Raw genomic sequence first — 13,499 nt, forward strand, 5'->3', positions numbered from 1 at the left:
CCTCCCCCTTGGGCCTCAGTGAGTCATTTTTATATTTTTGGAACAATCTTATGACCAGGGCCAAATGTTTGAAAAACTACGTATTTTACAGCACAAGACCCAGCGTTATATTTTTGGCTGAGTTTTGATTTGTTATTTTGTATGTTTTTATCCGGAACAGATAAGCTTGTAACACACTGTAGGAGGCTGGACTGGCTTGTAGTGAGTACCAAGGGGTACTTACACCTTGCACCAGGCCCAGATATCCCTTATTAGTGTATAGGGGTGTCTAGCAGCTTAGGCTGATAGAAAATGGTAGCTTAGCAGAGCAGCTTAGGCTGAACTAGGAGACGAGTGAAGCTCCTACAGTACCACTAGTGTCACTTGCACTATATCATAAGAAAACACAATACACAGATATACTAAAAATAAAGGTACTTTATTTTTATGACAATATGCCAAAGTATCTCAGTGAGTACCCTCAGTATGAGGATAGCAAATATACACAAGATATATGTACACAATACCAAAAATATGCAGTATAGCAATAGAAAACAGTGCAAACAATGTATAGTTACAATAGGATGCAATGGGGACACATAGGGATAGGGGCAACACAAACCATATACTACAAAAGTGGAATGCGAACCACGAATGGACCCCAAACCTATGTGACCTTGTAGAGGGTCGCTGGGACTGTAAGAAAACAGTGAGGGTTAGAAAAATAGCCCAGGAGGGACCAGGATGTCGCCAATTGTGTGAGGGGACAGAGGGGGCGCCCAGCAAGACAAGGAGCCCTCTCAGAAGCAGGCAGCACCCGCAGAAGTGCCGGAACAGGCACTACGAAGTGGAGTGAAACAGTGCTCACCCGAAGTTGCACAAGAGAGTCCCACGCCGCCGGAGGACAACTTAGGAGGTCGTGCAATGCAGGTTAGAGTGCCGTGGACCCAGGCTTGGCTGTGCACAAAGGAAATCCTGGAAAAGTGCACAGGAGCCGGAGTAGCTGCAAAAGACGCGGTTCCCAGCAATGCAGTCTGGCGTGGGGAGGCAAGGACTTACCTCCACCAAACTTGGACTGAAGAGTCACTGGACTGTGGGAGTCACTTGGACAGAGTTGCTGAGTTCAAGGGACCTCGCTCGTCGTGCTGAGAGGAGACCCAGAGGACCGTAATGCATTTCTTTGGTGCCTGAGGTTGCAGGGGGAAGATTCCGTCGACCCACTGGAGATTTCTTCGGAGCTTCTAGTGCAGAGAGGAGGCAGACTACCCCCACAGCATGCACCACCAGGAAAACAGTCGAGAAGGCGCTGGATCAGCGTTACAGTGTCGCAGTAGTCGTCTTTGCTACTTTGTTGCAGTTTTGCAGGCTTCCAGCGCGGTCAGCAGTCGATTCCTTGGCAGAAGGTGAAGAGAGAGATGCAGAGGAACTCTGATGAGCTCTTGCATTCGTTATCTAAGGAATTCCCCAGAGCAGAGACCCTAAATAGCCAGAAAAGAGGGTTTGGCTACTTAGGAGAGAGGATAGGCTAGCAACACCTGAAGGAGCCTATCAGAAGGAGTCTCTGACGTCACCTGATGGCCCTGGCCACTCCGAGCAGTCCAGTGTGCCAGCAGCACCTCTGTTTCCAAGATGGCAGAGGTCTGGAGCACACTGGAGGAGCTCTGGGCACCTCCCAGGGGAGGTGCAGGTCAGGGGAGTGGTCACTCCCCTTTCCTTTGTCCAGTTTCGCACCAGAGCAGGGCTGAGGGGTCCCTGAACCGGTGTGGACTGGCTTATGCAGAAATGGGCACCATCTGTGCCCATGAAAGCATTTCCAGAGGCTGGGGGAGGCTACTCCTCCCCTGCCTTAACACCTTTTTCCAAAGGGAGAGGGTGTAACACCCTCTCTCTGAGGAAGTCCTTTGTTCTGCCTTCCTGGGCCAAGCCTGGCTGGACCCCAGGAGGGCAGAAACCTGTCTGAGGGGTTGGCAGCAGCAGCAGCTGCAGTGAAACCCCTGAAAAGGCAGTTTGGCAGTACCCGGGTCTGTGCTAGAGACCCGTGGGATCATGGGATTGTGCCAACAATGCCAGGATGGCATAGAGGGGGCAATTCCATGATCATAGACATGTTACATGGCCATATTCGGAGTTACCATTGTGAAGCTACACATAGGTAGTGACCTATGTGTAGTGCACGCGTGTAATGGTGTCCCCGCACTCACAAAGTCCGGGGAATTTGCCCTGAACTATGTGGGGGCACCTTGGCTAGTGCCAGGGTGCCCACACACTAAGTAACTTAGCACCCAACCTTTACCAGGTAAAGGTTAGACATATAGGTGACTTATAAGTTACTTAAGTGCAGTGGTAAATGGCTGTGAAATAACGTGGACATTATTTCACTCAGGCTGCAGTGCCAGGTCTGTGTAAAAATTGTCAGAGCTCCCTATGGGTGGCAAAAGAAATGCTGCAGCCCATAGGGATCTTCTGGAACCCCAATACCCTGGCTACCTCAGTACCGTATACTAGGGAATTATAAGGGTGTTCCAGTATGCCAATGTAAATTGGTGAAATTGGTCACTAGCCTGTTAGTGACCATTTGTACAGAGAGAGCATAACCACTGAGGTTCTGGTTAGCAGAGCCTCAGTGAGACAGTTAGGCATCACACAGGGAACACATACCTATAGGTCACAAACTTATGAGCACTGGGGTCCTGGCTAGCAGGGTCCCAGTGACACATAACAAACATACTGAAAACATAGGGTTTTCACTATGAGCACTGGGTCCTGGCTGGCAGGATCCCAGTGAGACAGTGAAAACACCCTGACATACACTCACAAACAGGCCAAATGTGGGGGTAACAAGGCTAGAAAGAGGCTACTTTCTCACACACACATTTTGTGGAAAACTACGAAATGCACACATATTGCTTGTTTCACATGTGATATGGAACACAGACATTAGGGACTTAATGTGCTTCTATGCACAAAGGAAAAAAGACAAATGGATCAAGCTCTAAAGTCACCTGATTCAAGTGAATACATTTATTTTGCACATCTCTGACTGCAAAGAGGATGAAAACAGCTATAGCATGACGGGGTAACAAAAAATCGGCAAGTCTGGACGGAGATCTACAGTGGGCAGATTCGACTCCAAGATATCGAGGAGACATCTAAAGACCAGGTAGAACACCTTAGACATATATAACTGGATCAAAGAGTAACTGGTACAGACTCTGAGCTACGCGTATTTTATCAAACAGAAGTGTTCCCCAAGGCCAACTCCCAGTGGCAATTCCCACTGTTAATCAGAGTAACTCGTTAGATGGTTTATATGGAAGGACAACTCCAGAAAAAGATTTTGCGTGGTGACAAAGTAACACTATGCAGAAGTCGACAGAAAAGTGTCAAAACTGACCAAGACTACCTCTAGTCTGAGTTCACACTAACATCAGCTTCCCATTAAACCCTCAGACCCTTGGCCTGAGATTGAAAGTTATCACCTGGTCTGCACACCATCACCTCTGTGGCAGGAGCTTATCCAAGTGGACAGTACTCCTGTGAACCACGAAAAGATCAAAATCTAAATATTTCAGAAAGAAATTCCAGCAAAGCAGGCATTTTTTACCATGTTAGTAATTGCGTTTTTATATGTTATGCTCTCATAATTAGCATGTTCTGAAGCTCAATGCTGCAGACAGGTGACCTGGGGCGGTCGCCTCACCACAGCCAGTCACGACAGGAGCCCTGTGCGAGTGAAATCAGGACATTTTTACCCCTCTGGGGTCTTCTCTATGCTCCATCGTTCCAGCCCAGACTTTGTAATGGCCGAAAAACTGGCTACAAATTCCTTGATATTATGCTTAATTTAGGCGCAGAGCACTGAGATTCTCCTACAAGCATTTGGACTTGGCAAAAGGAAAACAACGCATAAGAACTGGGAACAAGGCTCCTGATATGGGTAAAGGTTAGATTTCACCCCTAAAACCATGGTGGTAAAAGCTTAGGAAAATAAGGAGTTATCAGAGTTCCAATAAAAAAAACAAGCAACAGGAAATGTAAAAGTTGGCAATCTTATAAAACAAAATGTAAAGATTCTGTCAACAAAGAACAAGAAGCAACGACACAATCAATAAAAAATACATTACTGTTAACCACATGCTGTGGTCCCGTGGTAATATCGAGCAGTTTTGGGGACATGATCAGGAAACACAAGACAAACACGAGCGATTTATAAATGTAACTAGAGACCAAATGGACATTACAAAATTACCACAATATGCCTTTTTTATTACATGTAGCAAACAAATTACATTTTAAACGCCAGATTAATATTTTTAATTCATGGAAATGTATCAATTGCTTGACAACAAGAAATAATGTACGATGTACACTTAATGTCCCGGAATTACAAGGTCTGGAACCAGCGATGACTTGATTATTGCAATTTCTAGGCATACTATCATATATACCCCGAGATCTATTTTGCAACCGAGACTACTGTTTTGGCGCTTTCTTTGCTTTTTTTTTTTTAATTGAATATTTTTGTTTATTTTCATACACGTTTTATTGTGTTTTTCTATCCACATTCTGTTATCTTGTTGAATATACTTATATAATCTGGAATATTCGTTTAAATAGTAATTTGTGTTAAGCATCACTTTACAGGTAAGGGTGAGGCGGGGCACTTACGAATGGTAAGAGGACACTTGTGACATCAGAGGAGGCTTTTGAAAGTGGCAAGATACTAGTAGATCAATGGCATTACCAGTGCAGGATATGTGCACAACATGTATTGGTGGACTCATTTTCTAGTAAACTTGGTATTACCATTGCGGGTAAAACAGCTTCAGCCACAAGGTTCAGTCTCTCTGTTGTCATTATCTTGTTCCCTCTTTTCCTGACCAAATGTTTTTTCTTTCCTGGCCCCTCTTTTGAAATCTAGTTTACCTAGCTGAGAAGACTATAAGTTGGTCTATGATGTTGTAAAGTGAACACCAATAAAGACCACAGAACACCATAGCAGAACATTACCAGTGTGCACCATTCGAAGCAACATACAATGGACAAAGGCAGGGCTGGATGTTGCAATATCATGTTAATGTTCACAAAGGACATAGATGATTAACTCAAGACCAACAGACACTTCAGTGGCAGAGCTCTGAGCTCAATGACAGCTGAATTATAAGTGCTTCTCCACGGTCTACGGATGCACAGCTTTATGCCAAATTGTTTCAAATGACATAGAGCTATCCAATGGCAAAAAAACATATGAGGCACTTTGAAAAAGCTTTCTCAGACAGAGTAGGCCATTATCTGGAATGGTGGAGTGTGTTAAGTGGTGGACCCAGCATTCTCATTTGCAGGTTTCCAGGAATGGGAGCCTGTGCCAAGAAGAAAAGCCAGTACTGGGGACCAGCAATCAGTATAGAAGAGATAATCTGTACTAGCAACGGGGAGCGAAATGGGTAACGGAAAGTAGAGTTTGGTAAGCAGGTGACTCGACTGTAGTGAGATGAAGGTAAAGGCACTAAATTGTATTGTGAATATCTACACAGAAAGTGATCTTAACAAAAAGATGCCAAGACCAAACATACCTTCCTACTTGGCACATGCTGCAGCAACTAAACGCCCATTTAAATCTCCTAGCTATTTTATAATTGTTGTCAGCCTTTGAAATACTGTGCCTCTGAGATCCAGGACTTTTCCATTTTCAGAATTTACCCACATATCGAGTTCCCCTGGTTGCCAAGTTCAGGACCGTTATGAACAGTGCTGGTGTCCTGAGCCTTCTCCAGGATTCCCCAGCGCTCCCAAATGTGGCTGAGCCATACACCAGCTTCTGCGCATGCCTCATTTGGGGCAATTTTCTACCAGTGTTTTACTGAGACTTAAAACTAACCTGGTCTCAGGGGTGATATGTTCCCACACCATATCTGCTCAACCAGTAGAATATTGAGGCGATCTGGTGGTAGCACCCCTAGAATGGCTTGAAAGCCACACATGCTGGTTCTAGCAAGACCAGGCAGCAAGGGAACACTGAGCACATCAGCTGGGAACTAAAAAGAACGTGTGTGTAGGATTGTGTGTTCAAGAGAGGCAGGGAAGGGCTTATAGTGCTGCCTGTACTTATTTTGTTGCAAGTCAGTGCAGTGAATGAAGTGCACTGAATTTAGTGAGGGCACAAGATGATTTCAGTGAGCAATTCCTACAGTAGAGAATACAAGGTACTGTATACAGTCAATGCAGGGTAAGCAATGTCTTCACGGTGGTGTGTACAGTAGGTGGAACCACACGTGATGTGAACAGTAGGTAAAATATTACACAGTACTGTGACAGTCACAGCGCTGAGCAATGTGTGTGCTGCGTCTAGTGCACAAAGAGTACATAGTAGCTTTTGGATAGAGTGGAGCGAATAATGCCTAAAGTAAGTTGTGCTCAATCCGTTTCTGTTTTAGTGTGGTGCAGAACATTTTTAGGGGTAAAGCATAACGTTGTACAGATTGTTCAGTCACAAAGTGTGTCGCTTACAGTCGTATTGTATGCATATTCAGAACACTGCACACAGTGTGTCGAATGTGCGTTGGGGGGGGTATGCAGTGTGTACAGTGGTGCATTGTAGCTAGTCTACTTGGCTGAATACATTACTTACAGAAGAAGTAGTTATTGTGTACAGTGAGAGCAGTCTGTCGCGAGTGGCAGTGCAGTATGTACAAAGGGTGCTGCACATCAGGCACTGCAGCTGCAGTGCATACAGTGCAGTGCGTATTATGAACTGTGTAGTGCGTTTTTTTCGTATCTCCAGCATTTACAGTGAGTAATTTGACTTGTGTACATTTTTACATGGGCACTGTGCATAGATTTGTAGTGGTATGTACACTGGTAATCCTTTGAACAATATACAACAGGAGGTTAGGTACAATGAACCCATCAAGATGGTAGGTAGAGTGATAGGTAGAGTGATCGGTAGAGTGCAGTAATTAAACAGTCACTGGACAGTGTTCACAGTGGTTGCAGTGCTGTAGTATTTTGAGTAGTAGTCATAGTGAGAAGGGTAGTTGAAGTTCAGTGTGTACACTGCACACAAAGCAATGTTTACATGATATACACCAGGCGCGACCTTTTCAGTTTGGTGTAAAGCTTACACAGAGACACTATGTGCATAGTTCAATGACGGGTGCATTTTGCAGTGTTTACAGTGGGCGCAGTGCATTTAACATTAGAAACGGGCACTGTACGGATAATGGATACAGAGCAGGGTGTGCACTGGATCCAAAGTGTGTAGTGAGCCCAGTATAGGACTTATCCAGTGGGCGCAGTTTGTATAGGGGTACAGTGTTTTAATCTTTATTGCTGGGTTTCTTAAAACTATTCACAATATTCAGAGAGCAAAATGGATTACTGAATGCACAGGCAAAGACTTGATTGTGACATAAAAATATGAAACATAATACCAGTTATTAAAAGTATGCACCCCTTCACAATATAAACCTATGTTTTATTTTTAACTTAAACATTAACAAACCAGTCAAACGCTTCAAGCCTGACAGTTATTAGTATTAAGCTGTCATCACTAAAGCACTTCACATCAGGTTAAAAATAGATGATTGTTCTCTCTTGGCCCTAAAAATAGTTGATGATGGCTCCGTTACACAAATACGACCAAAAGACATTAACCCCAGCATAGCAGGACGGTCAGCATACTTAATAATGCATTGTAGAATTAAAAAGCAAAATTAGTCACAGCAGAAAGTCTGCAGCCAGTGGCATAAACAAGTACCAGTGAAGCTCAGTCTTAAAAGGTCTGGCCACTCCTACCATTGTTTGTACAAAATGATTGTGTCAATATGTAACAGAAGATGTCACGCCAATGTAACTACTCTACTTCAGTGCAAACCATGATGATCTCACCAAATGTGTCAAAACCATGGTCAAGTGATGGGCAAGACTCGCTTCCTTTTCTGTCTTCGTTATCTAGTGTTAATTTGTCATGTAGAGCGCAACAACACAGCAGGACTTTACTGGCTGCTGTAAACATAAAAGAGCGCTGTCACACTGGTTTCTGCACTGGAGATAAATGTCTCATTGTTTTCCCCTAAAGTCAACATAAGGGGATTCCAACCTTTTCTTTAATAAGAGCTACTTATGTTCAATGAAAATCATTCAGAGGTACTAAAATTATTGGTATTAGACTGCTGTAATAGTCACCACATCAGACAAGAATACATTAATAGTCACCCTAAGCAAAGTTAGCACCAGTTATCACCTCAGCACACCAGGCTGGATTTGTCGGTTTGGAATGTTTTTACATGGGTAATATCTAACAGTAATAGATGCAATATCCCTGGCACCAAGGCACTAATACGAGTAATAAGTCTCCATGACACTTACACACATATTTTCATCTTGATTACGCATTTTTTTATTTGTGATATACATATATTAATTCAGACATGCAAAAGTTTTTAAATGAGTAGACTTGGCTGCATACAGGAGAGCTACTTATAGGTAGTGTGAGAGCTGACCAGCTACTCGTTGGAGAAGCCTGATCTATATGGTGTACAATAATCATGGCCACCAAAATTATGTGATTCTGCGGTTGCTGTTTTTTTCACATAATAATGGGTTTGCATCACTTGCCACATAATCCATCCACTGCTGCATAATCTGCAAATTTTGACCAAAAAAAAAACAAAAAACTTTGTAGCTCGAATGGATCTAAAGTTAGTAAAAACATTGCAACGTGTTCACTGACCGTTGAAAGCCCTTAGTAAAGGTTAACTGGTCATCTTTCAGTTGCTTATTTCTGTATTTTTATGGTGCCCCCCGCTGCATAATTCCAGTGGCCATGACTATAATTCTTACTCAAATACTGGTATTGCTGTACAGGTGTGCAGAAATGTTGAGGAAGGCTCGCTTTCCATTCAATTGGAATAGGCAGAGGTCTGCTGTGAACGCTGTACAGAGTTGCAATGAGTACAGTAGGCATAGGGGGTTGAGTGTAGTGTTCAAAGGCGTCCCAAGAAACCGTGCATAGTGTTTGCAGTGTGCGCTGTATCTAAAGTGTGTAAGCTGGGTGTACAAGTACGTGTGAACAGTGTGCAAGATGTTCACACCAGTAACTGCGAACTGATTTTAATGTATGGATAGGTAGCGTGACAGCCAACAGTGTGCAAAGCACAGTGTGTGCACTGCATATAGTACTTTTACATGCTTGCAGTGTGGGGTACAAATCAAGTGGCTGCCTGCAGTGTATAACGTATTTACAGTGTGCGCAATGGACATAGTGATCACCTTGTGCAGTGGGTGCTTACAAAGTGTGCAGTGGGTGCAGGGTGAAAGAGGCCCAGTGGGTGACACGGGCAGTGAGGCTCCCCTGATAAAGCATACAACGTACAGTGCTTTAATGTACTACAGCACGGCCAGTGAGTGAATAATGTAGGAGACCTGGTGGGTACAAAAGTGTGCATTGCAGCGAGTACAATATAGACCTTCCAGTACATTTTCCGGGTACCGTGCACACAGTACACAATGGACATGGCATTTAGCTCCAGCGTGCACTTAATTCAGTTACTTTGTTATGGTGACCACGAGAAGAAACGTAAACAGTTTTAGTAGCGTTTTGGCGGAGAATATATCAGCCGCGATGTAATGGGTGCAGTGAGTGTTGACATACAGCATGTGTGCGTGTATCTTTAAATGTTATTCTATTTTGAAGCAATGAAATCGCCAAGCAGGCACCGGGTGTGTACACCCATTATGCAAACATGTTTAAAAAGAAAAGTGGTGAAACATCACTCCTTAAGGAACCCTCTAAAAGACTGAGTAATACTCTAAAAAAACAGAGACAAGAAGAACATGAAATACATAAAAAGTAACTAATTATACGAACAAATATCACAACGTCCAGTTTTGTAGCGTCTCATGCAGTGGGACAAGAACATATAACAAAGTTAATCGGAATACGTGTACATGAGCTACATTCCTTGGATACCATGTCAACTACTGTAGGTGTCGTAAATAAGGCGCACTGCTGGGATGAATACAGTGGCTGGGTCACGTGCAGTTACAGAGTGCACCACCCTTCTGTGTACATATCAGGAGACAATACAAGAGCGCAGTGCAGCGTCTGCAAACGCTGCCGTGAGCGCACACATTGCACTCTCCCTCCCCCGGGGTGCTTACCCTTAGGGCGGCCCTGCAGTCCTGTAGGAAACGCTCCATGCTCAGCCTCCGCCAGCTCCCGCTCTGCCAAGTAGACAGCTCCCAGCAGCACAGTGCACCCGGGAACTGACGGCATCGCAAGAGAAGACGGACAACCGAAACCTGACACTCTACACTGGCGGCCATGGAAATAGAGGAGAGGACAAGACCACTGAGGACGTCCACAGAAAAATACGTGTGTAAAACTGCTGGCAAGGGACAAACCCAGGGCGACGTAACACCGCTTCGGCCATCTTGGAGTGGTGTTACTAGAAAGGTGTTACAATGAGTAACGGTGACCACCCAGCTCTCTGTTTCCTATGTACATGTGGCAATGCTGGTATTTCGCATTCCGAACAATGACGACTCAAGTCCCAATCCTTCCCTTTTACGACGTAACTTCTAGAAATTGTAACGCCGCCACTCCTTTCCGTATAGCCGCCTTATCATTGGCCCCTGTACCAAATTGATATCACAGAGACAAGTGATTAGGGAAGCAAAAATAATAAAAAGTATACAAACTGGGAGCTAAGTAACCAGTTATTCGGGGTATATTATCCGCACACGAACCTTCCCATGAGTATGACCGTGATTCTTTTAACGATATCTAAACCTGCTATTCCAATGTCCAGCGTGGGCGCTCTAGCGCATGTACTACGTGTTTTTTTGGCCGACATGTTTGGTTTGGCAAATGCATCACTCATCTAGGTTTGCCACATTTCTTAGAAAAATTTACCGACCATTTGTTCACATTTTGCTCTTCTGGACCGACTAAGGCCCGGTAGGAGGAACATAATTGTTGTAAACTTGTCAGGCTTCTTTAATAACATAGCAGTTAGACCTATTTTGCTCTAATCATTCGTAGACAGCTCCCACACACTTTTTAACAGATTTCTTTATGCGCCTGATGTTTTAGATTTATGTTGCAGAATGTGTAGTATATACCGGATTTCACTGCTTTTCCTAGTATTTTTCCTGCCTGGTCTTACAAATATAGACCATTGGCCATTCTCGTTAAAAATATACAGCCAGGTGGCAACCCACTGATCTAAGTGACACTTTGGTTATATTGGATCTTGACTAGGGTCACAGCTGATGGTATTGTTTCAGTCAGCACTGACCACACATACCAACAGACCCATTTCAGGGGGCAGACTCCAATTTCAAAAGCCCATAATGGCTTTATTGTAGCTGTTTCAAGCCAAACATTGCCTGTCAATGTCAGTGTGGAAAATAAATGTCCTCGATTTTTTCACTATCTCCCTCGTTCTTGTTTTAGAATGTTGGAAACTATGGAATCTACACTGACAAATATAATTTTATTAAACAAACTATATTCTTAGAAAAGAGGTGGCATATGAGACAGATTACAAATGTAATCAAATCCATAGTTCATCAGTAGCCTTTCTAGGCGAATTTGGATTTTGTTGGCGTGACCCCTTTCTTCCTAGCGATTACAGTCATTGTGTTCAATCACAGACCTTTGTGTGACAATTGCATTCTGAGTTTTGGAGTTGTTTTGTTTGCATTAAACTAATAAGATAACTACACATGAAAATTATTTGTATGTGAAAGGTTCAGGACTAGAATTAGTGCCTGTAATGCTTGGAGTCAGGTGATCACCGTAATACTGTGGTTACACTTACCTGCCTCCACATGACACTTAGCTTCATTAGCAAGTTTAAGGACGCATGCCTGAAAAATGACAACACTCATCTAGGGTAGCCACCAGAACCGATTCAGTCGGGAGTCTAAAATCTCCTCCACTTTAATTTCAGTCAGTTTGGAAAATACATACAACCCATTATTTTCAAATAATCCCTTGTTTCAGTTGCACAATGTTGCCATGTATGCCATACCTCCTTTTAGCTTGTCAACTTAGTTGTTTTAGTCCTTTACCATACCAACTCATTTGTAAGTCTGATGTGACAATTAACAGGAGGTTGGTGATCTAAATGGGAAGAACCAGGCTTTAATGCTAAGGAACTGAGAGAATCAGGACTAATGCCATTTTGGCACATTAAAAATTGGTTTGATATCTCTCAATGCTATTAAAGTATAAAAGGGCATATCACACAATTCAGTGTCATGAGGAATGATGAAGTCAGAGGCAAATCCTTCTCTCCACATATGAGCTGGTTGATGTCAACAATCTCCCTTTTCACTGGGTTAATTCCTCATTGTTCACAGATCTGTCAGAGTTACGATGCAAGAGACCATGTTATGGCAAAAAATTCCATTCCTTTATTATTTCAAAAAAGCAATCCTTCGTTAAAACTTCTCAACACTTATTGGTCAATGCGTTTCTTTCCAGTGAACTTCTTCAGGGCAATTCAAATGTAGTGCTCTCCGTATATTGTGTGCTCATCTGTCAGGTAATCATTAATTCCTTCCCTCTTTCATGCATTTCTCCTTGGCCACTTCCCACATTCACTTGGGTTTGTGGTTCAAGATCCTGACTTTGCAGCTCCACACTCACCTTCCTGAACAGAGAATCCGGAGGACATCTTTCATCCAGCAACAGTTGTTTATACCCAGTATAAAGTGGGCATGTATTACACTCTTCTATAGTTTTGCGTGGCGGTACCAATACACAAAACCATTGAGGAGTGGAATACATGCCCACTTTCAACTGGGTATAAACAGCCAATGCTTCTGAGGTACGGAAGACGAGTTAATGTTTTCACCAGGATTTTTGTGCAAACAGTTGTTAACAAATGTAGCTCAATCCATGCTTTTCTTTGTCAAGAAATACTTTAGCAAATTGTATTTTAGACACTATTATGCATTAGTAATAGTCTCTGGGAGGTTATGGTGAGACCATGTAATATAAGGAATACATTACCTACTGCCGTACATGATAAGGATATTGCAAGTTGCCTCTGAATTTTATCACCTTATAAAGGAAATGAGCCTTCAGCCTCGTTACTCTATATGGTCATCCTCGGTGACCTGCAATATTCTTATAGTGTACGGCATGATACTTAGGGCCAGATGTAGCAAAGGTTTTTCCCCATTCTGTGTCTATGGGAAAAAGTGTTCGTACATATGGCCCTTAATCCCGTATCTATATAATATTATATAAATATGGGATCAAGTAACCACTGCCATTCATTATATGGAAATTGCAAGTACTTTATCCCTTATTTATATAATATATTATGTGTTATTATATAAATCTGGGATAAAGTGCTCACTGCCATACATTACAAGGATATTGCAAGTTACAGAGGAGTTCCATGGCCATATTGTGTAATGTGGCTGAAGGCCCAGTTCATTTATAAGGTAATGTAACTCTAAGGTGACTTGCAATAACCTTATCAAGTACGGCAGGATGTTAT

At 43.0% G+C, this 13,499-nt stretch overlaps 1 protein-coding gene across 2 annotated transcripts in view; it reads right to left on the reverse strand.

Moving 5' to 3' along the window:
* The window catches only part of PRUNE1 (prune exopolyphosphatase 1), an 81,208-nt gene extending 70,963 nt beyond the window's left edge, over positions 1-10,245 (reverse strand). For both annotated transcript variants that reach the window (XM_069218510.1, XM_069218509.1), the window contains exon 1: positions 10,141-10,245. In XM_069218510.1, coding sequence (XP_069074611.1) covers positions 10,141-10,179 — 39 coding nt within the window. In that variant the 5' untranslated portion in view covers positions 10,180-10,245. The remainder of the gene's footprint in view (positions 1-10,140) is intronic.
* Positions 10,246-13,499: the final 3,254 nt, after the last annotated feature.

Source organism: Pleurodeles waltl, chromosome 12 (assembly GCF_031143425.1).
Source record: "Pleurodeles waltl isolate 20211129_DDA chromosome 12, aPleWal1.hap1.20221129, whole genome shotgun sequence".
Lineage (NCBI taxonomy): Eukaryota > Metazoa > Chordata > Amphibia > Caudata > Salamandridae > Pleurodeles > Pleurodeles waltl.